Below are 26,081 nucleotides of genomic sequence, written 5' to 3' on the forward strand. Positions count from 1 at the left end.
CACGGCACACGCATGACATCGATCATTTATTTCCACATATACGATGTCGCAGCAGAAACGAACAAAGCCCGCGAGATCTGCAGTGGAGGAACTGTTCATCCAGTCTAAACTAAGTAACTACACCAGCGCCACGCGACGCAATCACAACGCCGCGCTCGGGCACAGCCACCGGTGGCGTACCGCGTCTCCACCGCAGTGTAGCAGCTATACGTATGCTTCGTTTGCGGACGTCGTGCTGAAATACTCGAAAATGCAAAATACCGCGGCCCGACGTCGGTTAGCTACGGAGGGGCCACGCGGCGTAGGTGACGGTGCACCAAGTTGGGGACCACGTGAAGTCGGGTGGTGAAGGTGGCGGAAGCGAACAGGATCACGACAGCATATCTTCTTCCTTGGGGGACATGTTGGCACCCTAGAATATCGCGGTAATGCGACTGTACGGAGGAGCCGCGCCGCATAGGTGGCATTGCGTCGAATTGGGGATTACGTGAAGGCGGGTGATGAAGGTGACGGGTGCGAACAGCATATCGCTGTAGGTCGACGGCACGGAGGTGTTGCGCGGCGTAGGTAGCATTGGGTCAAGTTGGGGATCAAGCGAGTAAGGTAATGAAGGTGGCTGGAGCGAACGGCATATCGAGGCACGGCGACGACATGGAGTAGCCGCGCTTTGAATGAACACTTGCTCTAAAGGTGAATATTTAGAACCAGCGTGCGCTATTGTTTGTGCAGCGTAGGTGGCATTGCGTTACGTTGGGGATTACAGGAAGTAGGGCGATGACAGTGCTGGAGGAGCCTCGCGGCATCGATTCCCGGATGCTATACGTCACTATGGCATCAACATAGTGTTGAAGCCTGCCTAGACGCCGTAGCACTGTACTTGCAAGTATCGAAGGTTGTGCTGCCTCCAGAATTAAAAAAAATAAAAAATTAATGAACGTCACATGAACAGTATGCTAACATAACTTACAAAGCTAAAGACAACAAAAATATCTCTCATGCAGTTATAGCTGTAAAACATGCATACAGGGAAATTAGAGAGTCGCTCCAGCATTGCTAAATGTCCAAGATGTTGCAAGACATCCAAGCACTTTTGAATAAACACTTGCTCTAAAGACATGTAGAACCAGCCATGTGCTGTTTTATCTGTTTCAAATGTTACATAAGAACTTCTTTATATAAATATTGGCTTAAACATTCAGTTCCAGCCCTGCTCAGGCACTGCAGACCAAAACTGGATCCAAAACCCACAGCTTGTATTGCAGTGCAGCTGCCAATGATGTCAAAAAAAAAAAAAAAAAACTGTCAGTCCATTTTACCACTTCCTTGCATTGTCAAGGGTCATGCTGGTTCTGAACTATCAGTTGACAGGTCCTAACTTAGCACACTTTGAACTAAAATATTTGTTTCCTTTTAAGTGAAGCTTTACAGGCTCACAAGTTTCGGCGGTGGTGGTGGTGGCGGTGATGGTGGTGTCACGCTGAAAAGTGGGCCGATCCTGGCGATAGTGCAGAAAGGGTCCAAGCTCAATGGCACATACCCCTGTCATGTGGGCCGATCCTGGTGATAGTGCAGAAAGGGTCCAAGCTCAATGGCACATACACCTGTGGGCTCGGGGACCTGTAATGCGCTCTTGAACTACCCTTGTCACACGTGAGACCCAAAGAGACAAGATCACCAGCCATTCTCCTGTCGAGAAAATGGGGGTAAGCAAAGCTTGTCGTCCGATTCTAGCGTGAGGGCTTCTGAAGCCCAGGCGAAACGTCAGCGAGGAGCCGCGGACCCCGAGTTGTGGGAGCATGATGCCGAGGCCAAACGTCAGCGAAGAGCTGCAGACCCTGGGTTTAGGGCAAACGAAGCGGAACGCCTGCGACAGTGTCGTCTTGCCACAAGCTTCGCTTACCCCCCTTTTCTCGACAGGGGAAGGGCTCTGAATTTTTGTTTCCTTGAAGTTCCTGTATCAGCACTGATACTCCTTGCAAAAAGAGCCAGATGTACTCAAGATGTTTACTACTGCGCAGTGTAAACTTGACCAATGAAACTACAGTGCCAGTTTTTAATCAAGACGCAAACCATTCTCTGTGTACAAGTATGGTGACTCGATTACAACGACGTGATAATACAGTGACTATATACAGGTACTGGCCACGCTAGGCTAGCCATTTTCATGATTCAAGAGGCCGTTGTCTTGCGCTTCTTGGTGCTTGGCTTTTCGAAAAGCTGCTTCATTCCTCCAGCCTGGTTGGCGTGGAACTTGAGATTTTGCGCTGTTTCCGACATCCACGGTGAGTCGAACAGAGTTGTGTCCTGGTCCACCAAATGTGTGTATTTGGTTCGACCCGACCGACCAAAGTTCTTTACCTGCATTTAATGAAAAAGGAGTATGAACTCACACACAAAGAAAATAAAACATGAAAAAAGGAATAGGGGGCAGGGCACCAAGTACAGTCGCCAATGAATAAGTCGGACACAGTGGGAACCGCATAAAAGTCAGAATAAATGGGAGTTCAAGTTACTGAGTTTTCCAGAAAATAAGTGACTTTACTCCACAAGTAGCCGAAAAAGCTTTTCTACGCAATGCTGCACGCACATAAGCTTGCCTGTGACCTGGTCAGTCCATATTTTGACCAGCATCATGCTGTAGCTGCACATAGACAAAAGTACAGTCAATGCGTACACCAAATTTCCATCCTTGGGTATCAGGTCGGCTATGCTCTGATAGCCGAATGATCGGGGGTTTCTTCACAACCATCACTGTCTGGCATTTCTCTCACTTAGTCGCTGCCTTCATTGGCGCAGACAATGAAGTTGGAGTAGCCTGATGATTCTGAGCTACATAACTCATAATGCGCAGACAATGAAGTTGGAGTAGCCTGATGATTCTGAGCTACATAACTCATAAAAGCAATTATAGTAGTAGCCTGAGACTGTTTCGTTAAACAATGGGCGCATGGAACTTGCCTGACAGATCTCAAATACAGCCTTTATAACTTAGCGGCTTGGCTTATCCCGTCGTTTGGCCGGAGTCAGCTGACCATTGGATCGACTAGGTTTCATTAGTTTTGGTTTCAAGGAGGCGTCGGTGGCTATGCCAGCGACATATCAAAACAAAAATATCGCTCTTTCTGCTCAAATCGGTGGCCGAATTAGCACGTGGTCATGCAGGTCGAGCCTGAATTATCGAGCTGTGAGTGCCAGAAATTTCTGGCCATCCTTATAAAGGGTGTTTCAGCGAACACTTTCAAAAATTCTTAAAGGTTGCCTGTGGCAGATAGCACAATTCTAGTTCATGAGCTGGTCTACTCGAAGAGGCAGACATTACTTACACAAGAAATTGAAATGCATAATCGAATAATTAACAGAAATTCACAAATTAAGTTTTTAACTAATTACCTGATGGCCCATATTGCAATTGTAGCCATGGAGTTCGCAAGGCGGATCCACTTGGAACAAATTCTCGGGATGACACCAGTTTCGAGATATTAATTCCCAAACTTTGCGGAGAAATGCATTGGCGTTCCAGTTAGGTTCTTAACAAAACGTCGCTTTATGCATTGAAGCACAAAATTAACTGGAACGCCAATGCATTTCTCTGCAAAGTTTGGGAATTAATATCTCGAAACTGGTGTCATCCTGAGAATTAATTATAAGTGGATCCGCCTTGCAAACTCTACAACTATAATTTGTAAATTGGAATATGGGCCATCAGGTAATTAGTTAAAAACTTAATTAGTGAATTTTTGCTAATTAGTCGATTATGCATTTGAATTTTTTGTGCAAGTAATGTCCGCCTCTTTGAGTAGACCAGCTCATTAACTAGAATATAGCTATCTGCCACAGGCAAGCTTAAATAAATTTTGAAAGTGTTCGCTGAAACGCCCTGTATATTAAGTATATGGAGCCAGTGGCAATGTCACGAAACTGTCCGAATAATCAAGCGTGTCCAAATAATCAGTCTGCGACTGTAGTTGCTTAGTAATCAGGATACAATAAGCAACTTGTTCTTATCTATGCTTCCGCCTAATCTTGATATCGAGACTATTGTGATCATAAAATTTTGCAAATAAAAAAAGGTTCAGTGGCCCAGAAAGAAATGTGACATACAATGTCTTTACAAAAGGTTTGTAAACTTGTTAGTTTAAGCACTGATAGTTAAATATCTGAAGGGCCCCTGCCTATGCCTCCAGGAGCAACAGTTGTAGTATTACCAGTGCAAATTTCTTAAATCTACATGACTTCATCGTTGTAACCAGGTTCATTTATAGCAAATCAGTTCAGGGTAAATCCACCAGGCGGAGCAAGTTTCGTGAAAGGGAACACTATCCACCTGGGAGACGGGTTCATTTATATTAGGTAAGGGCCTGCAGACAAAAATTTAAGATACGAAGGCAGAATGAAAGTACAGGTCTAAATGCCAATTACACCAGCTTTTTAAAATTACTTCTCGCATCACATAATCTCTCCTACCTGACTTTGCCCCAACTTTTGTGACATGAGAGTTGGCAACAATATGTTCAGAACAGGGGGCAAGAACAAGGAACTTGCCTGGCACATTCTTTAACAGCTATTTTATTTTTTTCAGGCATGGAAGCTATGGAACTTCTAGTTTAATCTCCTCCCTCCAAGTGTCCCCATTTGTGGACTAAGCCAAGTATACCTGAGCAAATAGTTGCGAGACATTAAAATTGCGCCCCTTTCTCAGTCTGGATCTTCATTTACTCGATTTTCACAAATCTTCCTGTTCACTACTAGTGCCCACATTTGTGGACTCTTTCACATGCGTAAGCATTTCTATGTAGACTCACTGAGGAAAATCATTGCTGACGCGTGACCCTCAGAAGCAGAGTGTCTTACCCACCGGGCTAAATACCCACGCTTGCAGAAGGTGAATGGGTTGTACTGTGTTGTCTATGTTGTCGCGCAACACATACAGATAAGCAGTCATTGAGTCGATAAGGATAAGGAGTGATGAGGGCTTATATGGGTCTGATCCCTGTTGATAATGACTCAAAATGGTTGGATAAGGTGCTGAAGAGTGATAAGGGCTTACAATGGCTGGAGCAATTCTGATAAGTTTGATAAGGACTGATAAGGGTTGTATTGATTCCGATAAGGTTGATAATTACTGATACAGGTTGATAAGGGTCAGATCAAGTCCGATAAGGTTGATAAGACCAGATAAGAATTGATAAGGGTCACAGCAATTTCAATAAGGTTGAAAATTCCCGATAAGGGTTACTAAGGGTTTATACTGGTTGGATCAAGAGCCAAAACAGATTACAAGGCCAATAAAGCATATATTTAATGAACTGTCTGCTGCTTCGTCCATCATGGTAAACAACATATGTTGCGTCACCACATACGTGGAGATGAGCAGGTGGCACAATGCTAACGCATACTTAGACAACTCCAGTGGAGTTTCTGCATAATTTTTGCTAAAGCCAAGTATGCCCCAGTAAAAAGTGCTGAGGCATCCAAATTACGCGAGTTTGTGAGCCTGCATCATGGTTTACCCTGCTTTCATGGTGTCATATCTCAGGCGAGATGGCAGTAAAAGCTTCTGGCGTTCCGCAGGGGAGCGTACTCGACCCCCTACTTTTTTGATTTACATAAATGATATTGCCAATATGGTTAACACTCCAGTACAGATTGGTCTATTTGCTGACGATTGTGTTTTGATTAGAGAAGTTACCTGCATTAGTGACCAATGCGACCTTAACTCTAAATTGGGTAATGTGTTAAAATGGTGTGAGTAATGGGGAATGCTTCTTAATACTACTTAATGTATCTATCTCCCCCACTTACAATTTGGCTGAAGCACCTTTACTGAAAGTAGCCTGCTATAAATACTTAGGTGTAACAATAACCAGTAACTTATTATGGAACTTGCACATAACATCTGCTCTGCCGCTTTCCGGAAACTATGCCTTCTATGCCACAAGCTCAAAACTGCCCCATTTAGTGCTAAACTACTCTCTTACTTTTCCTTAATTAGGCCAAAATTTGATTACGCTTCTATAGTTTGGGACCCTCACATAAAAATTAGCATTAAGAACCTTGAAAGAATTCAAAGAAAGCAGTCCCCGATTTATTTACAGTAAACTTAGGACTACTCACTCCCCCACTGTATTACTAACCACAAACGGCATTGAACTATTACAAATTTGAAGAAAGTCGACTAGAGTTTCTTTCAAACTTAATTAATCATAGGCTACCCTTAGACACCACAACGTACGTATCCCCCTTGATAAGCAGACCCACTCGACACACTATTCTCATTCTCTAACACCAATTTTCGCAAGGACTGACACTTTTCAGTACTCTTTTTTTCCACAAACAATAGCTGACTGAAATAAACTAACTGAAGCATTTCCCCAGCGCCCGTGACCTGTATATCATTTGTGCAATTAATGGTGTTATTTCGTGTATTAGTTAGGGTTGCATTATAACCAAGCTGATTAAATTTTCTTAATCGTCTACCTCATGACGAAAGAAATTGTGTGAAAAGCGTGTTACAAACTTGTTTCATCCTGTCCCTTTGTGTAAATAATCTTTGTATTCTGCTCACCCTGTTTGGACTTCTTGTCCGCAGTATTAAAAAAAAAAGAAGAAAAAAGTGGCTACGAGTAGCTCATATAATGTTTTCACAACTTGTGTCCACATTTGTGGACACGGTTTATTGTTTTCTTCTGTGAGCTATTTAAATGGTGTGTAAAAAAGTTTTAAAGGCAGTTACTCATTTTCCTGCCTACATTGCCTTTGGTAGTGAAGAGGTTAACATGAAGAGGTTAAAATGGCTGCAGTTTTTCAACACTTACCTGCATAACCTTAGGCAGGACAGTCTTGTCAAAGTGATCTTCGAGGGTGGGCGCAGAAAAGTCCCGCTTGTAGACAGTGTCCTCCTCGTTCTGCAGTAACAATGTGAAGCAGGTAATCACAAGTTATGCACATTTTGCATAACTAAGCTGTATTTTCCCGTCTACATCCACTTACAATCCAGTAAAAACAAAAAATACAGCGAGCACCGAGAAAAAAAGAGAGTGGGTGTCAATCATCTCACCAGGAAGAAAGCACCTCTGTGAAAGTACTTCTGCAGGAATTTGTATTTGCCCTTGGACGCCTTGTTGGTGACCTGGCGAGGGTTGGCCCGGAGCTCGGCACGTCGCTCCTCTTCAGTCATGTTGTGCATGCGCTCAATCTCCATGCGCTCCTTCTCGTATCTGCAGAATGAGAAACACCGTGCACTAGTGTCAGAACTTAGTCCTGTCATAATCATGCACATTGAGACACTCCCATTGCGTTTCCCGGTTCAAAAAAAAAAAAAAAGATTAGGGAACATTTGCACAATGTTCATAATCTAGTATAAGGAGTGTTGGCTGTCAGTGCCACCACCTATGCCCACAGTGGCAATTGTGGAGCACTTGTTAAACAGGAGGCATCACGAAAGCATGATCTATGAGCACACAACTGGAAAATAAACTTTTATACGCTACCTGAACCATTGAGGCTGTCATAGTGAAGAGCCTTGCTACACAATCGGTGAAAAGAATAGGGGGTACTGAGGGGTTCAATCTTTAGTAACCATGAAACCAAGAGACAATGCAGACAAGAAAATCATAGAGAAAGGCAACTGTTTCTCATTATTTAACTGCACTGTTAGGGTTCAGCATATTTGGTTTAAAGAAAGCAAAATAAAAGAGGAAAGTATGCCGATTTTGTTTTTCCGGAATTCGATTCTAACTGAAAGGGGTCAGTGAAAAAATTTATTGGAGTCATGAAGGCAACCAGCATGCATCTGCGAGCCTGGCGATGCCAAAGTCATACGTAATCCTGCCGCCAAAGCAATTTTTCCTTTTTACGGCGAAGCTTTCTTTGCCACTTCCTTTGACTTTTGCACTGCTGCTGCTGTCGCTGTCTTGCACGCCATGTCCGGGAGTGGTTTAGAGTGTGTATATACATGGAAGGAGTGTGGCAGATAGGAAAGGCGATGCGAGAAACTCGTTTGGACCATTCCATCGCGTCGCATATGTACAATGCCCTCTGGAGCTCCCTGGGTGTCGCCACATTAGCCTCTTGACAGCTGCAATTATCCGTGACCCCCAGCAAAGGCATTGCAGAAACTGCAGAAACCTTTCTACTAAGTGCAAGTCAAGAGGGGAGGTTTATAGAATGGTAGAGAGGAGGCCGAGAATGGCGTAGAACCGAAGCAGTCGTGAAATGAGTGAATAACAGCCTTGCCAGTCTTCGCTCACAGTTTCCATACATGGGGGGGGGGAGGGCGGGAGAGGGAGAAGGTGACGTGAGAAGGCAAGGAAACGTGATTACTATAAACACGACAGCAGTTGCAGGCAAAGTGAAGGTATGGTACGGTACGTTTCTGCTATTTCTGAAAAGTAAACGCTATGCAAATTTGTAAAACGGACAACTGACGCAGGGGTGCAGACACAAAGCTGCATTAAAGCACCGTATGGTCTAGGCGACACTATGTAAGTCGGTCGCATGTCAAATCAACACTTCTGTGCCCACCGCAGTGGCTTTGTGGCTATGGCATTGCTCGATGTCGCAGGTTCCATGGCAGCCGACCGTGGCAGCCTCAATTCGACAGGAGCGAAATACAACAACGCTTGTACACTTAGATTGAGGTGCACATTAAAGAACACCAGGGTGTGAAAATTAATCTGGAGTCCTCCACTACACAGTTGTGCAAGAGCCAAAATAGGATTTGGAGCAATTTTTGGAGCAGAAAAATCTTCCTTTGGAGCACTAAATCCCAAATTTGGAGCAGTTTCACAAAGAACCCTTACTCATAAAACGCCTTAAATTTACCCTGCATAATAAACAGCCCCCCCCAACTTTGCATTGGATTACTGGAAAAAAAAAGTGTGTTTATTACGCGAGTATATACGGTAATTCACATTAGCAGCGTAGGTGAGGGCAGTGGCGCGATCTGAGATCGTTGTTCGAAGCGCGCATTCAGTTTCGCCGTGCATGGTTGACCTAGGCCACGCTCGGCGAAATTGAAAGCGCGCCCTGAACGACGACTTCGATCGCGCCCCAGCAGTTGCACGCAGATTTTTCCGGCAAACATGTGGAAAGTACACATGTACACAGTACACAGTTCGCGAGTGGTTCCCTTTCGTTTTTTTTTTCTTCCGGCGGTAGTCGAATCATGCAGCAACTGTTTGACAACCTTTTGGCTTTTCAGCGGTGTACAGTGAAATTCGGCACCTTTTCATTGCAACGCAGTGCCTATTGCCACGTGGAACCGAACCCTTGCTAGTTTTGTGTATTGTGTCGCCACGGCCGCTCGATGAAAAACACACGGTGCGGCCTGCCGCGTCGCGGCGCAGGCAATGGGCGAGAGCGTGGAAGCGGAGTTGACAGTTGATGCCGCATTTCGCTAGGAGGGCGCCAGTAGTAGGGGAGGGCTCCACGTTATGCGCGGGCGGGAAGGAGCGCACGTTCAGCGGGTAGGTCGAGATAGTGGTTGTTTTTCTCCACATGAATCGCTCGCACTGAGTGTCACTCAAGACAGTTTGCGCATGTGTGATATTTTATGCGTTAGGCAAAATGCCGCGCAACTGTTGTGTGCCGTTGTGTTCCACGAATGCATCGAAGGACCCGCAAATACGCTACCACGAGTTTCCCAGCAACGCAGAACGCAGGGCAGCATGGCTGCGAAACATTTCCCGTGAAGGACCCAGCGGGAAGGGAGCAGTATGGCAGCCGAATGACAGGTCCCTGGTGTGCGCCTTGCATTTTATGGAGCAGGACTACAAGAAGACCGAGAAGTTGAGGATACTTTTGCCAACGGCTGTGCCGACAGTGTTCCCCGGTTACCCAAGATACACGAGGAGCACGCCTGCTCCGAGGAAGAAGCGGCCACGCTTGGAAATAGAAGACGCTAATGCGCAGTCGCGTGCCGAGTGCTCGGGCAATGCTGTTTCAAAAGACAGGCCTGTCATAAGCCAAAATGGCTCGTCAAGTGACATCACTGAAGCCACGACGCCCAACAACTCCGAACTAGGGAATAAAATGTGTGTGGAAATTGCATCATTTTCAGATGCATCATGTCAAACTACATTCGACCTTGTTAGACTGACAGAAGAAGCTAAAAAAAAAAAAAAAAACGCGCTGCTTCCAAGCGAAGATTGCTCGTATGAAAGGAGCACTGCAGGCCCTTCAAGAAAAAGTGGATGAGGCTGAGGAGCGCGCACAGTTTTATGAAAATAACACGGACATTGCCTGTTTTATGAAGGTGCTCAATGGTGCTGCGCAAGGTGACAAGACTGTCAAGTTCGTTAGAAACCAAGTCCGCAGTTTCTCGACGAAGAAGCCCCACTACAGTGACGTCATTCTAAGGGAATGTGTAATTTGGAAGGCATGCTCCAACAAAGGTTATGAGCATGCAAGGTCAAGAAATCTCTTTAAGCTCCCTTGTCGCTCAACGCTCCAGAAATATGTAGGCCATTCAACAGGTGAAATCGGCGTCACTTCGTTGATATAGGAGCGGCTGTGCATCGAATTCAAGGGTCTCACTGGTCTCACTCTTACGAGCGCTTCTTACCAACTGGGCAGGAAATGTTAGTATGTCTGTTGAGTGTCTTGTACGCTTGGCTCAAAAACCTCTGGCCAGGAAAGTGCTGCGCCTGTGATTCCAATAACACAGTGATCCTTTTTTCACACACGTGCAATAAAGCAATTATCACTCCCCTAATGTTCACAATGCTTTAGTTTCTAAGGTGTGAGGAACAATCATTCCGGAAATACAACCGCACCTGTCAATGAGCGACTCTCCTGTTGCAAAAATAACTGTAGCACAAACATACATTATCGAGGGTGAACAGCGCAACGGCAACAAAAGAGAGAAAACATGACGCGAAAAATCGCAACTCGCACGAGCAACCACTTCAGATAAAACTAACACTTGCTATATTTAGGTTGCAGCATCGCCGACGCACATTCGGTAGGACGATTACCAATACAGTTAACGCTATAGCAAGTTTATTATAACCCTTTAAAAACTAACAAGCGCATAGCAGCTGCGCTGTCAAGCCGCGATGCGCCGCAATAATTCCGGCGCTCTTGCTTTCGGTCTCCCCAGAGGCTCCCCTACTGGTGGCGCCGCGGCGGCAGCCCGGAGCACTAGGCGCGCCACGCAGTATCCGCTCCACGCAGCAGGCCGCACCGTGTGTTTTTCATCGAGCGGCCGTGGTGTCGCCTACAAAGCTCACGCCATCAGAGCCGGGTCGCTTGCTGTGCACGGTTACGGCGAGGATCTTGTTGAGTCAGCGCGGCAATGGCGAACTGCTTTTGTTACTGCAAGCAACGCGCATTCCGTGTCTCCGCGAGATTTTACTGCATATACAACACGCTGCACTGCAACCAACAGCAAAAATATTCTTCGGCGCCCACCACCAAACACGCCAACGTCTCATCTGCGCTACTGGATCGGGCTGGATTGAACGGCGATGTTCAAGCTGCAGGTTGCCAACGCGGCCTTTGTTTCCCACTAAAACTAGCGTAACCGAGAAATATCACGGCTGGTCAAGCGTTTTGGCGCAGCGTGGTGCAATTTCAACATATATTACGGTTTTCACACAGCTGAGCGCAAAAATACTTAATTGTATCAAAATGGCCCAATTGGCGCAGCTGTTGCACCCCTGACTACAGCGTGCCTCATAATCCGACTGGTTTTAGCACGTACAGCCCCATAATTCAATTAAAGCTGAACACTTCAACTATGTGCCATGTGAGGCAATGACAATGTTCGACCCTCTGAGCTTATGAATAATGGCGCACAACATCGCCTCAAGCATACATGTCTCCCTGAGCGTTCTGTGTACTACGCAGACAAACAGCAGTGGTGCACGCAAGATAACGCTTAACATCAACTCACCACTCTCGCACTGGACTAAACATTGAGAAATTAAACATTCGCCATCAACATCACCGCTAACTAGAGTGTACTAGACAATGGTCGAGTGGGCCGAACGGCGCTCTGCCGCTGAGGCGCCGCGTGTGGAAAAATAGTGCGATGGCACTGCGAGCGAACTGGATTGGGGCGGAGGCGCGCTCCGCGGCATATTCAACGTACTTTCGCTGCGGGCGCCGAGGCCAATTGCGCATAGTACGCTCTTAAAATAGTGCTTTATTTCAACTGCAAATTTATGTTTACACCATTTTGCCAAACATATATATTTGAGGCATGGATTATACAACGCGACGTCTTTAATTTTGCTGTCGTTGTCAAGCGCGTCGTCTGCTAGCGAGCGCGGGACGCCCAGTTTTTCTCGCAGAACCTCTGTGCAGTACATTTTTTAAATGTTTTAGTTGCTTCGGTGTGCCCATGACTCTTGACGGCCTGTACCAAATGTAGTTTTAGCCATGTGAACTGCTGTTTTTACCACTGTGCTCTAAAAGTAACTGGTATCTCCGCACCATGAAGGCTACGTTGAAAATTTTATTATTGATGCCGTGTCATTTTACGCGCGCTTCTTGTTGCTGGATATTGATCAGGGACAATAATCGAGGAAAACAATATTAGAGTGAAATAAACCAGGATTATTAACTGCGTGGCGCGAAGAATGAACAATGTGTTTCTAGGTAATTAAATCAAAGGGTATCATATATAGACATATGTATTCACGATATATATGTAAGGAAAAAAATAACAAATCTTCTAAATGCAATAATTGAAAAAGTGAGAACTCGCGACCGGAATAAGCGAACGTGTTTGCAGTAACAAACACACTTACTAGTGAATACTGCAAATAAAACTCGCATTCGCAGAAATAATATTCATAGCAGGCAAAACCATCTTATATATAAATATATATATATATATATATATATGTGTGTGTGTGTGTGTGTACGATGCCGAATAGTCGTTTCCGTTCGAATGTAACGCATAACAGCACCATTGAAGTCTCAAAGGTGAGTGACTGCATGCAAGTGAGGACTGTCATTCCGAATGATTGTGCTGCCGGAGAGTCGTGGCTGTTGCGCAGAGGCCCAGTTCCTGAGAGAATTCACGGACGGGTGGTAATAAGTCCTGCTTAACAAGTTCCTAGCTCTCAATCAATATAAACGCCCCGTTTTAGGACAGCCTGTAAATCTGCTAACTTTATTCAGACAAGGATTTTTGACAGTCTCACCGTGTTTTCAACCCATTAAAACTGAGTGCCCCGTGTGGTGCCACACTTATCTTCTTCAACGAACGCAACAGATCTGCACATACCTCTACGTGTATGTGAGACATGCCGTTCCTTTAATTGTTTCATTATGGTCGTAACGATAGTGCACCGAATAACTGAAAGCAGCTGTTTATAATATACAAGCTGCTGAGTTAAGCGGTCATACATTTGGGAACGGCATTACATTTATGCATGAAATGTAGGATAAGCGTAACATGTTTTTCTCGGAAATCAGACTCGAGAATAATTTATGTTGTTGACACCCCCAGAATAAGCCGAAGAACGCAGCCACCTGCTTTTTTTCTTTTTTTAATATAAGCAAATTCTTCGGTTTTACGTGGCAAAACCACGATATAATTAAGGCATCCGGTTTATATAGTTTTTGCCACCTGGGGTTCTTTAACGTGCACCTAAATAGAAGTACACGAGTCTTTTTCCATTTCGTTCCCATCGAATTCCGCGGCCTGGATTAAACCCGCGTGCTCAGGACCGTATCCACTATACTATATAGCCACTAATTAGGCTACCGAGCAGACTTTCTTTTTCTTTTCTTTTTTTGAAGTATCGACTGGAAAAAAATCCACGTACGGCTTACGGCCAAATATTAGCATATAGAATGGCAGATTTAGGCTATGCATGGGATCAAATATCTTTGTATGAATTTTTTATATTATTGTCTCATAAAATTCCCCTTTGATTTTATTTAATTAACTAAAACCGTTTTCGGCGCTCGAGGTCCGACTGCAATAAATGAGCCCTTAACAGATTACTCCGCATTCTGTTACGCGAGAAAGGCGAAAATTTGAATGAAATGTTGCGCTGAAGCTTTTTTTTTTTCTATAACAATACTTCCCGTAAATCTGAGGACAAGGCGCCGGATGGGCAGCTATGTTTTATTTGTTTGAAGCGGCAAGCAGGAAGGTTGCATATCTTTCTCCTTATGCGTTTTCGCAGGACCTACTGATGAAAAATTTTATGTGCAACAATACACACGAGAGATACATGCTGCTTGAAGAACGAGAAAAATATTTTTTCCCCGAAGGGAACCGTACAATAACATAGTAGAATGAAAGCCGACACTGCGGCCGCAATGCACGCGCAATGACCGAGCGGTATTAAAAATAAAAAAAATTTATAAAGAAGAGGAAGAAAGTAATTTATTCTTAAGGCATAAATACATGTCATATGCAATTATGAACCCCGTTTGAGCGGTCTGAACGCAAATACCAGCGCGCGAAGTAGTACGAATGACCCTGCCGAGCAGTATCGCCAGCAGTTTCCAACGGCGCGACCTTGATGCGGCCCAATCCACTTCGACCGCAGCGCCGCCCCAGTATTTTTCCACGTCGGGCGCCTCACGGCAAAGCATGCGCCGGCCCAGCCGCTCATCCCACTCGACCATATTCTAGTACACTCTACCGCTAACACAGAGGGGTCTCCCCCAACCCTTAAGCTAGAGCCTGGGTGCGTTGCGGCCACTACAGTAGATAAAATGGGCAAGTTCACAGATGCTAACACTGAGTCATATCTACCTAGCCGTTTCTTTTTTTGTATTTGTTGCAGCTCTTAGCCCAGGTAGTGTTACAAAGAAACTCTCATTCAATTTGTGTTCGAATATCAAATGCACCCACTCCTATTTCCCACATAATCTTATCGCTGTATGACATTGTGCCTTTGCTAGACTACTACTTGAAAATTTTATTGTTTATTTGATGCAATTATAGCATTGAAAAGCAGATCTGCAATTACACATTTCAGCATTACCAAAATTAGTGAACCAGATACAACTGAACGCCTTTAAAACGAAGTGCTTGGGTCCTCCAAAATAATTCCTTATACAGGTCACTTCGTTGTAAAGGTCGTGCACTGCACAGCTCACAATAGAATTGAGACAGAATTATTCCTTTGTTATACAGGTCATTTCATCGTAGAGGTGCTCATTGTAGAGATGCTCATTGTAGAGGCGCTCGACTGCTGTCAGCAAAAAAAAGTAACGCTAAGCTTGATGCAAAAAGTTATCCCTTCCTAAAACCTATAAAAGACATTTACCCAAGAAGACTGAATTTTTCGGGTAGAAATAAATACTAAAAGTATGGCGAATTTCTGAAAAATAAAGCACCAAGAATGCTGAACTCTATGTATAAATTTAAGACAGACTGTGTTCTTTTGAAGAAAAAAAAAAAATAAGAACAAGGATATGAAAGTGGAAAAGAAGACAACATCGCTGCTGCCGGTAGTCAAACCAATTACTTACTTAAAATAAATTCTGGTGTTTTACCTGCCGAAACCACTATACACTTATGAGGCACACAGTAGTGGAGGACTCTGGATTAATTATGATCACAGGGTTTTCTCTAACGTGCACCTAAATTTAGGTACGCGAGCACTTTTTGCGTTTCATCCCTATCGGAATGTGGCCACCGTAGCCAGAATCGAACCCGCAACATCGAGCTCAGCAGCGCAATGCCATAGCGACTGAGCTACTCCGTGGATTTCTTACTATATTCAAAGACCATTGCAGTGCAAAGTTAACGTTCAGCCAAAGCATGGCACACAAGCGTTCTTGCATACTGCCTCCGCCGAAATGCAGCCACAGATGCTGGGAACCGAACGGTCGGAGTCGAACGCATATCGTCGCAGACAATGATCATCAGCACTGTGCCCTAGTCACTGAGGCACCGCGGCAGATGCATTGAGCAACAAAGAAGACGAAAAACTCACTGCTCCTTTTCTTCCTTGTCACGCTTGATGCGTTTCAGCTCGCGTAGTTTCCAGGCTTCGTATGCTGCCTCGTCATTTTCGTCATCCGTGTTGACCCAGTCTTCGGAGTCATCAACACGCTTCTCCTCCATCAGCTCCTTCTTGGTCTCTTCTTCCACGATCTGAAACGGGCACACATTATGAGCCCCTAGATTGGGCCTTCGAGCGCGGTGCTCTGAAAGAACCAGCCGTATGTAATGCGCGCTGACAAAGTGCTCCGGAGCGCTCGAAGAAGACCAGCGAAGTGTACCATTAATGTGAACACGGTGTAAACTTTTTTTTTTTGCCCCCTGCAATTCTGAAAACTTCTTGGCAACTAAGGATGGCCCAGGTGATTTTTCATGACCCTGGTGACCAACAGCCAGAAGATGAGCTGGCTCATCATTACTAAATGCTAGACAGTTACCCATGATGTTATTGTCATAACGATGCTAACGTCTTCAATCTCATTAAACACATTAAGTGCAACCGTCTAGGCTGGTTTAAAGGGCGACTGTAATGACATGAAATTGACCAACTGTCGTATGGAAATGCTAGTTTAAAAATTTGAAGAATGGTCTACTCTAATGTCATGGTAATGCTTTGTAACCATGTATGGAAAGCAAGCCTTTGACCATAGGTACAGCTTCCATCATACTTAATGTGAACATGGGTCAAACGCACTTGTTCACTCTGCAGAAAATGGTGAAGATATCCAGCAGTAATGCACTGCGAATGCTAGCTTAATCTGTCTTTTCTCCAAATACCTTAGGTCCTTGCAGCTTCCATTTCCTAAATGAAGCTACCAGAAGCATGGATTTAAGTTGGACGGCAGCTACATGCAACACAAATATCTGCATTGAAATAAATTTAACTTTTACTATCCAGGAGTATGCATGCTGAAATAATGAAAGAATTTTATTGATGAGTTCTATAAAAAAATGGAATTGATTTTCCCCTGCCAAAAATGTTGCACAATTTTGAAATTCTAATCAAGCACACTGATGGTCACCCTATCTCGAGCTTAGCTGTGGTTTGCTGAGCTAAGCATTAACTAACCCATTTAGTAAAGCCAGCAAGAGAAAGTCCAGTTAACAGATACAACTGGTTTAAGTTCACCATGTGCAGTAGGGTACATTGTCATGATGTGCTACCCAAGAATATTACTGTGACAGAAGTTGGAAGCTCAAAACAGAGTCTATCATGTCATACATACTAAGCTTCCATTAGGTCATACATATTTTTACTTTTAAGGCACATCTGTATATTGTAACGCGTGAAGCGAATTTCTACTATATTTCTACTATATTTTTGTTACTGACACTGCTGAGTGTCGGCTCTGCTGCGTATTCCTTTTATTTTTGCACCACAAAATATTCTTAATTGCAGAGACATTCTGTATATTGTATTTTGTGCTGAATCACCTGTATGTGATACATGTACAGTGCTCACAAATTGAAACGCGACGGGCACATTTTGGATAGAACACTCCTTATGTGCAATTACTCGAGAGTACCATGTCACGCTGCTTCGAATCTGGTCACTAAAGGTGACGCGGACTCTGATCTAAGCGTACGAGTTGAGATTACGCCAGAGTCACACAAACTACTGATGGTGGAAACAAAAGCATGCGCATTGGATAGGCCTAAATTGTCGCAGTTTCGTATCCGCGAGCACTGCACATTTCTCCTACTGATTGTATTCATCAATTTATTTTGCCCGACTAGTATTTGTATCTTGCAGGGTATAGGCCCCGTCAAGCTGAATCCTCGAGCCTTTAGCCTGTATCTTAAACATGTTGAATAAAGATGATTTCATTTGATCACTGCCAAGTCCTCAAGGTAAATCCTCATCCAGAGTTTCATCCTCGCTACATGATGAAGCAAAACAGAACTTTGCGCACAATTACCACAGGGGTTTGAACTCGTGAATCTGTGGCAATGTGCAGTTGCATGCTGGCCGGGCTAACCCCTGTGCTATCACACAGTTTCGGAGCTTGGCAATTTGTGAGACATTTTCTGCGCCGTGCAGACTGTGAGTGGCGGCGGCTGTGCCTGCATTGTTATCTTGCGCTGTGTGTTACACAAACACACACACACACACAAAAATGACACAAATAAAGGTACGAAAAGACTGGTCAACTGATAACTGATGCTGTCATCTACCTTTCTTTGACAAGTTTTTTTTTTAATTCTTGTTTTCCTTTTGTCACTTTCGCAAGTTTTTGACGAAACCCTCTCTGACTTGCAATATTCCCAAAGCTTCTGACATCACCCACTCATCCCCATATATAAAAAAATGCATAAAAAAATCCGAGGACACCTAAGCAATTCTTTTGAGTTGTGAATGCGAAAGCATTAATGTTCTACTGAATGCTGCTGAGCAGTCCTTCGAGTTATGAACTCGGCAAGCGTACGCATTGAGATGCTTCGCATGTTTTGATCTGGCCTTACCGAAGCGCAGTTAGATCGCAGGTGAGAGTGTGCGCAGACAAGGGACACGTGGATAACACAGGCTTCCGAGAGAGAGGGTGAAGTGGGTCGCAGCAATACCCTCTCTCCTCATGCAACACTTGATGTACTATTGGGGCAGTGGGTGTTCCCTTTTGCCTGCTCTGCTCCACCGAGGCGTGCTTGTGCCGCGGCCTCGCAGCCGACGGGAACTCTGTCGAGGCGTGCTTGTGACGTGGCATCGCAGCCAATGAGGATTTAGGTGACGTTTTGCTGCTACAGGCGCCGGCTGTATCGCTCAATGAGCCATTTGATGCTTTCACATAAAGAAATTGATAGTTTGCTCTTTCGAACCTTCGTTTCTATTGTCCCTTCCCTTTTTTCTGTGCACAACGCGTAGCACGAGACAAATATGAATGTGCACCAAAAAGCTGTTTATTGCACTGCTGAAGGCAATACTGTAGCAGACAAAGATGATATGTGCATTGCAAAGTATTAGCTTTTCAGGAAATGGTGGTGTCTGCTGGAAGAACCTCCTGCTGTCGCAGGTTGTTCAGAGCATGAGTTCAGAGCCGAAGAAACCGTTGAAGTGTGACAATTAAACACTGTTTCTTGCTGCTCTCACCTTCAGAGTGGTGCGTCGCCTTTCCTCGGCAATGCGCTTTGCCTCATGCTCGAGTTCCTTCTCCTTTTGGGCCAGTCGCTCGCGCTCCTGAATTGTGACCCTGTCACGCCTGGATTTAGGAAGAGATCAATCAGAAGTCAAAGATCCTGAGGTTCTGAAACTAAGTACATAATACAGTGGCAATGCAAAAAAGAATTAGCACGAGCAGCTGATGGCAAAAATACTGAGCCAATGCTATTTCTCACACTCGAGGGTAGTTCGGTAGACATCTGCTGGTCGGGGAGAATTATTTTTAATCTTAATAGCTGGCCAGCACATGAATGTGAGAGGAAAACATAGCGACATATAATCGCGATTATTTGAGCACTGTTGTAGATAGTTGGTGACCTCCCCTATGCTGCAAACATGGGAAGAGCGCAGCACTCCTGCTATCTGCCTATTTGTGCACCGCAGTGCCACCTATCTTAATTTAGCCGCTTTGGCCACCGTTAACGTGTGCTATATATATATATATATATATATTTTTTTTTTTGTTACTGCACAGCAGAACCCAACTGACGTGGGTTTCACAGAACCATAATGAGAATATGCAAGGTGCAGGAAAATGTAAGAGCTGGTGCTTGGCAAACGCAATGATGGACTACGTGAATGCAACCTAGCCAGAAAAATGTAACAGCCTGATACACGTCAACAGGCATCGACTGTAACACACCAATGAATTTCTAGCACTTGAAATAAATTTTAAAGAGAGATCAAATATGCGTTACCAAGGTAAAAACGTCCAAGTTCACCAAGAAATGGTCACAGTAAAAAACATGTACGAGAAATAGTGCAGCATGTTTTCATTTGCTACGAAGGCTTTCTTTCTCACTTACATGCTATCAACTTAGTACAGAACCAAACTGTTCAAGACACTTGTAAAGAGAAGAAAAAAATTTAATTCTGGGGTTTTATGTAATAAAACCACGAGAGGATTATGAGGCATGCCACAGTGGGGGACTCCAGATTAATTTGAACCGCCTAAGGTTCTTTAATGTGCATCCAATGCATGGTACACGGGCGTTCTTGCATTTTGCCCCATCAAAATGTGGCCACTGCAGCTGGTATTTATTTGATGCCACACCCTCAGGCTAAGCAGCACAATATCATAACCGCTACGCCACTACGGTTAGTAAAGAGAAGACCGAGAAAAGAACAGCAGGAAGAAGAAAAAAAGCAATGACATGTGCACATGGTTTATACTTGTGCAAAAGTAGTAATCAGTAATATTTTTTGTAGCAATGCTGTCAACCGGTAAATAACAAGGAAAGGTTAGGTTCTGTTGTTTTATGTGCCAAAACCACAGTATAGCTATGAGGCATGCCATAGTGGAAGGCTCTGCATTAATTTTGACCCCGTGGAGTTCTTTAACGTGCACATTAATATAAGTACACGGGTGCTTTTGCATTTTGCCCCCACTGAATTGTGGCCGCCGCGGCTATTACTCAACCCGCGACCTTGAGCTCAGCAGCGCAACACCAAAATCGCTGGGCTACCGTGGCAGGTCAGTGCTGCGAACTGTGAAATGTCAAATGCTTTGGCCTTTTAAACTTTTGCCTGGGGCTGCACACTACATAATATGTTAACTACTATATGACCTATCAAGTGGGCGCACACTTATCTGTTATTTCAGAAGTTTCAGAGTACCCTTGATGAGAAAAAGAGAAAAGAAAAAGAATGAGAACCTCATTAAGTTACACAAAAGATACACTGACTTACTTTCGCACAAATACAGGCTTCAGACGTGGTCCTGTGTCCTCTTCTTCAGACTCGGTGTACTCTTCATATTCAGATTCTTCGGACTCCTCTTCATCCGAGCGACCCTCTTCCTCCAAGTCAAGCAGCTCCTGAAAGAGAGAGAAGTCGGGATGAATAAACAACCCACAGATTAACTAAGCCAAGCTGTTCGTTCGGCATTATTAAGCTAACCAGAGTGAGTGCAGCAAACACGGTAGACAAAGAGGTGCTCTTTACTGTAGCACTGACTGTACTGTAGCACTGAGCGTCCGTACTGCTTTCTATGGCGCTCTGCAAAAGTGAATGTTGACATCCAGAATACAGCATGTCTCCCATCACTTATGCTCACAAACTGCCGAGATCAGTGTATGTCATCATCACCTGCCTATTTTTATGTCCACAGCAGGACGAAGGCCTCTAACAGCAACCTCCAATTACCCCTGTCTTGTGCTAGCTGATCCCAACTGCAGTTCTCTTCCCTTGGCACACATCCTGTAACTCTAATGGTCCACCGGTTATCTGTCCTATGCATTACATGGCCTGCCCAGCTCCATTTCTTTATATTAATGTCAACCAGAATATCAGCTGTCCCTGTTTGCTCTCCTGATCCACACTGCTCTCTTCCTGTCTCTTAATGCTATACCAAACATTTCCTGTTCCATCACTCTTTGTGTGGTCCTTACCTTGTTCTCGAGCTTCGTTGTTAACCTCCAAGTTCCTGCCCCATATGTAAGCACAAGTGAACACAATGATCGTACACTTTTCTTTTCAACAACAGTGTTTATACAGATGCAAATAAATCTACGAAATAAATGTCCAAAAGCAACATTATAGGCAATGAGGCGCATCACACTAGACAGCTTTGATTCGACTCTACCAAATTACTGAAGCTATTTTAGTGTCAAGTACAACTTTGTCTTAACAATGTTAAACTGTATCAAATTGAGTCTACCAAAAAGCTGCTTACGTCGAAGTAACAGTGCAAGGGGATATCTAAGGCCATGACAGTGTCCGTAAATTTGTGTGTGAGGTGAAGGCACCTCCTCTCCATTTTCAACAGTGTGAGCAGTGTTCACGCCGGCGATGATGTCTGATATACTTAGCACTTATGATGTCCCAACACTATCATCAGAGGACATGTATTCATGAAAGGCGACTTGGGCTCCTATTCATGCTTTAGTATGCTCATGTATGCATTACCGACGGATGATGCCACGTCAATGCTGTGCCGACATAGCTTTTGGACGTAATAACCAGGAAGAGAAACGCAACAATTGGGAAGCTAATATAAATGACTCTGCGGGAACTAACCGGGATCGGCGTTTTGAGCTTAAGAACCGGAAAAACGTAAGAAACAGGAACATATCAACAAAGTTCTGTGCATCTAGAACTCACTGCAACGATGTACAACTGCTATAGTTACGCTCCAACAACATCCTTTTACTTTTTGAATGAATTCAAAATGTGCGAGACGTGAATGAGGTTACTAATTCTGGACTAAGTGAAGTAAATCGAGTGGCAAACTGACTGAAGCAGTAAATATTTCTATTTTTCAGCGTGAGACCATATAACAAGATCAGTATACTATCACTGCATAAGCTTGCAAGACTTGATGTATGTAAACCTACTCACCTCTTCTTGCGCTCTTGCCAATGCCCGCTGTCTCAGCATCAGACGTCGGCGCTCAATTTCCTGCAAGGACGGCAATAGGATGAGTGCTCTGTAAAACCATGTTGTTTGCATAATATATATTCTCTAACAAGTGATGCATAATCTGAGGAAGTAAGTACATGTTCTCCCAGTTAAAAAATAGCTGTGCAATGTCATTGTTATAGATAAATACACATTACATATATTCACACCTGAAATCCACACCAGTGTTTTCTTTGCATTCGTTCAAAGAAAAAATAAATCGAAGAGAAAGAGAGACCTTGCTTATTAATGAAGAAAATAAAGGAGAAAGTTGGCACATTTTATAGAGGCCTTTTCTAGAAAAGCACACTAGAGTAATTTTCAGTGCACAAAAAGTCTAAAACATTATTTACAGTGAATTCAGTAATTTACAAATGGTAGGCAATTTTTTTTTTTTTAGACCAATATGCAATTGAAAAGCCTTGGCCAGAGGGTGCCACATATGACATCATGCATGGTGGTTATGTGATGTCATGCATTTCAATGTAGCATCTTTTCTTTTTCGACTTCCAGTATTTGTTACCCAGTCGCAGTTCCAGAAGCGATATCTGCTGATCCAGTTCAGCTTAACATTTATTTAATTGAGTTACATATATAGTTATTCAACTAAACATATATACCAGGTTTTTCAGCAAAGACCTTCAGTGATTACAAAATGGCAAGTAATAGAGATTAAGGGATGTTTTTTTTCTTTTTTTTTGCAACACATCATTCGTAGTAGTGGATGTTGAGTACATGTGTCAATTGAAGATCAATTAACTGATTAACTTCTTAATTTCCAATTGTACCATTTCCAGTAAAAAATGGAAGTATCCAACCATAAAAACCACCTATCTGCTAGTCGTATTGTGGCTAGCCCCTGTTTGAAGAAATACGCACTCAAAATGTGCAGCGAAGTGCATGGAAGTTCTGGTTAACGCCTATCAACTCGGTGAAAACATACAGCAGGTATTACATAGCGGTTGAGTAAAGTACAGCACAGCATAACTTCTGAATTTTCAGAGGAGCAAATGCAAAAAATGTTCAATGTTTCGATTTATACAATTTGTTCTCATGAAAGCATCAAACTCAAATGCACCTCATCATCAAGCTCTTCAGCATCGCTGTCTTCTTCTCCATCTCTCCACCGAGCAGCCCGCATCTCGCTCTCGTCCATCGGTTCTTCTCCATCAGCACCAACGGATATGACCTCAGGCTCATGGATCATCCTGTGTCTCTCCATTCTAAAAGCAAAACACAAAAATAAAGGATCACCCAAATGAACTCGGCTAAAATAATACTGGTTAGCATAACTCATATATCCCTAACCGCATCACTCCACCTAATTACCTGTCGCTATTGATTACCTTTTCGTGCCTTCCCAACCATACTGTTACTCTTAGAGCACAGGCAAGCAGTTCTACGCATTACATGACCTCCCAACACCAATTCCAGCTCTTAATCTCAACTAAAATATCAGCTGCTCACATGTGGCCTCTTTTACCCACTTCAGCCTTCCTATTTCTCTTGATGCTATGCCTGTGCAATGGATCTGCCTGACACAGGAAAGGGCTAATCAGAGTGCTCTAGGGGAGGCCTTAGTCCCGTGGTGGGACATCATCAACGTAGATAAAATGGCACGTGAAAAAAAAAAAAAAAAGAAAAAAAGAAAAGAGACAACGCTCCAGAATGAACAGTGTGTGTGAACAAATCAGACTGCATTAAAATGTTACGATAGCTTAAAGTAATATTTGATTTTACTGCACAGAGCTTTTAAAGACACTGGTAAAAGTACGATCTTACCGTTCTTCTTCGTTAAGCTGCTGGTCCCTTCGCTGGAGACGGCGCAGACGTGGGTCATTCTTCTCGGCTTCCTCGTCGATGGGGATGGGTTCTGGAATAACTGGTTGCTGGCGCCGCTCGAACGTGAACTCATCTCCACTTTCTTCATCGCTGCTTTCTTTAGGAGCATATTTAGGTCTGTGGGTAGCAAAGGGTGTCATAAGCACAGGGTGCCAAGCAAAATAAATGGTTCACAGAAACAAAAAGCGGTTAACAAGGGAACGCTCAGCCTGAAGTCATGTTTTGATAAGGGGACTTCATCACCATGATGAAGAGAAGTCCCGTTGTTGAAATGTCGGCTCCAGACTGACGCTTCCCTTGTTCAGCCTCTGTCGATAATGAGCACAGGGCGAAATTATAAAAGATTATTGCAACACTGCTAGTCTAAAGATAAGTTAAACTGCGCTATTTCCGCAGTAATATTAATCAGAACATCACCTCTATGAACACAGTTACCAGCTCCACTGCTTTGTCAATACTGCATGTAACTATGGCATTGTGAGCTTGTGTTCCAGAGGCTGGCTACTAGCCATCTGGAAGAGTCGTCCGGAAAGAGTCCACTTACCTTCTTCCGGATATGTATCTGTGCACTTTCACTTTTTGCATGGAAACCTCGCCTGAAAACGAAACGGCAAACTCAGATTATTAGGCTCTTTATTAGTGAACAGGCGCATTATCTTAACAAGCTAAGAGTCGGCCGAGACGTTCCTTCAAGAGTGCAAATTGCACGTTAGTTAAAGGATGGAATATTCCGCACCTGGTTACTGTATATAAGTACAGGTTTATGACCAAAATTTTGCGCTTGTAACTGACGGTAAACAGATAGAAATCCGCGAGAGCCGTCGTCAAGAACAAAACGAAACAAGCTGAACATAGTCGAGACTTTTGCGAAACGAAAATGTTCAAGTGGGTCATACCGGCCCCAACAACGTTATTATACTCCCCGCTCCTGTGTGTGACCAATTAACTCCCGAAAGAAGGGGCGTACAACCAACTGCCACAAATTTGCATGAGGCAATAAACCAATCTAAACTGCCATTTATTTTCCAGTTAGCCTGTCGTCGATTTGAACGATCAGCGTACGATGAATCCAAAGCACTTACCCTTTTCATTGAGGACCGGGATGGCACCTGCTGTTGATTGAATGAGGTTTGACGCCTGAGAGGCACTCATCGTGCCCGACATTGCGGCCCGATTTTATAGTAACACGAGTAAATATCTTCGCAAACACTACTTCCACCTGCAACTTCGTCCGTCTAGTCCGACGCGCACGAAATCGGACCACAATCGGACATAAACATGGCTAGTGGATTTAGCCCTGACTCGGCTTTAAATGGATGTTTTTGCCAACGCCTCCTATAAAGACATATAGAGGCGTTGGTTTTTGCTTTGTTATTCTTCAAAATTGTCCATCTTCACCTAAATGTGAAAAAAAAGCAATACAGCTACGTAACGTTCCAAATATTGTACTAAAATTTTAATATAACTTTAGTTACATAGTGGATTAGGTGTAATTAGCACTATGGTATGGCTATGGACACCAAGAGAAGAGAAGCGCACTCGAGGACAGCAGTTCTAGCCCATAGAGTTTCTCACTATGTGAAACTCTATGTTCTAGCCTCTCTACGACGACGGCAGAATTAGGAATAGTGTGTACTGTTAGGAAATTTGCAGGTGCAAGTTGGAATCAGCTAGCGCAAGACAGGGGTAATAGAGGCCTTCGTGATGATGATCACTAGCTACGATGCTCTAGCGTAGGGATGTCATGAGAGAAGGTAACTAGCG

The 26,081-nt window shown here is 43.9% G+C and overlaps 1 protein-coding gene across 1 annotated transcript; it reads right to left on the reverse strand.

Annotated features, from left to right (window-relative positions):
• Positions 1–2,039: 2,039 nt before the first annotated feature.
• On the reverse strand, positions 2,040–25,606 carry LOC119433896 (microfibrillar-associated protein 1). The gene is made up of 11 exons (XM_037701179.2): positions 25,400–25,606; positions 24,862–24,913; positions 24,258–24,434; positions 23,554–23,698; positions 22,416–22,475; positions 20,766–20,893; positions 19,008–19,116; positions 15,915–16,075; positions 7,058–7,217; positions 6,816–6,905; positions 2,040–2,358 (listed from the first exon to the last, which is right to left on the reverse strand). The coding sequence occupies exons 1-11, from the start codon at positions 25,479–25,481 to the stop codon at positions 2,170–2,172; spliced, it is 1,353 nt and encodes a 450-aa protein (XP_037557107.1). The 5' UTR covers positions 25,482–25,606; the 3' UTR covers positions 2,040–2,169.
• Positions 25,607–26,081: the final 475 nt, after the last annotated feature.

The sequence above is a fragment of the Dermacentor silvarum genome, chromosome 11, assembly GCF_013339745.2.
Source record: "Dermacentor silvarum isolate Dsil-2018 chromosome 11, BIME_Dsil_1.4, whole genome shotgun sequence".
NCBI lineage: Eukaryota > Metazoa > Arthropoda > Arachnida > Ixodida > Ixodidae > Dermacentor > Dermacentor silvarum.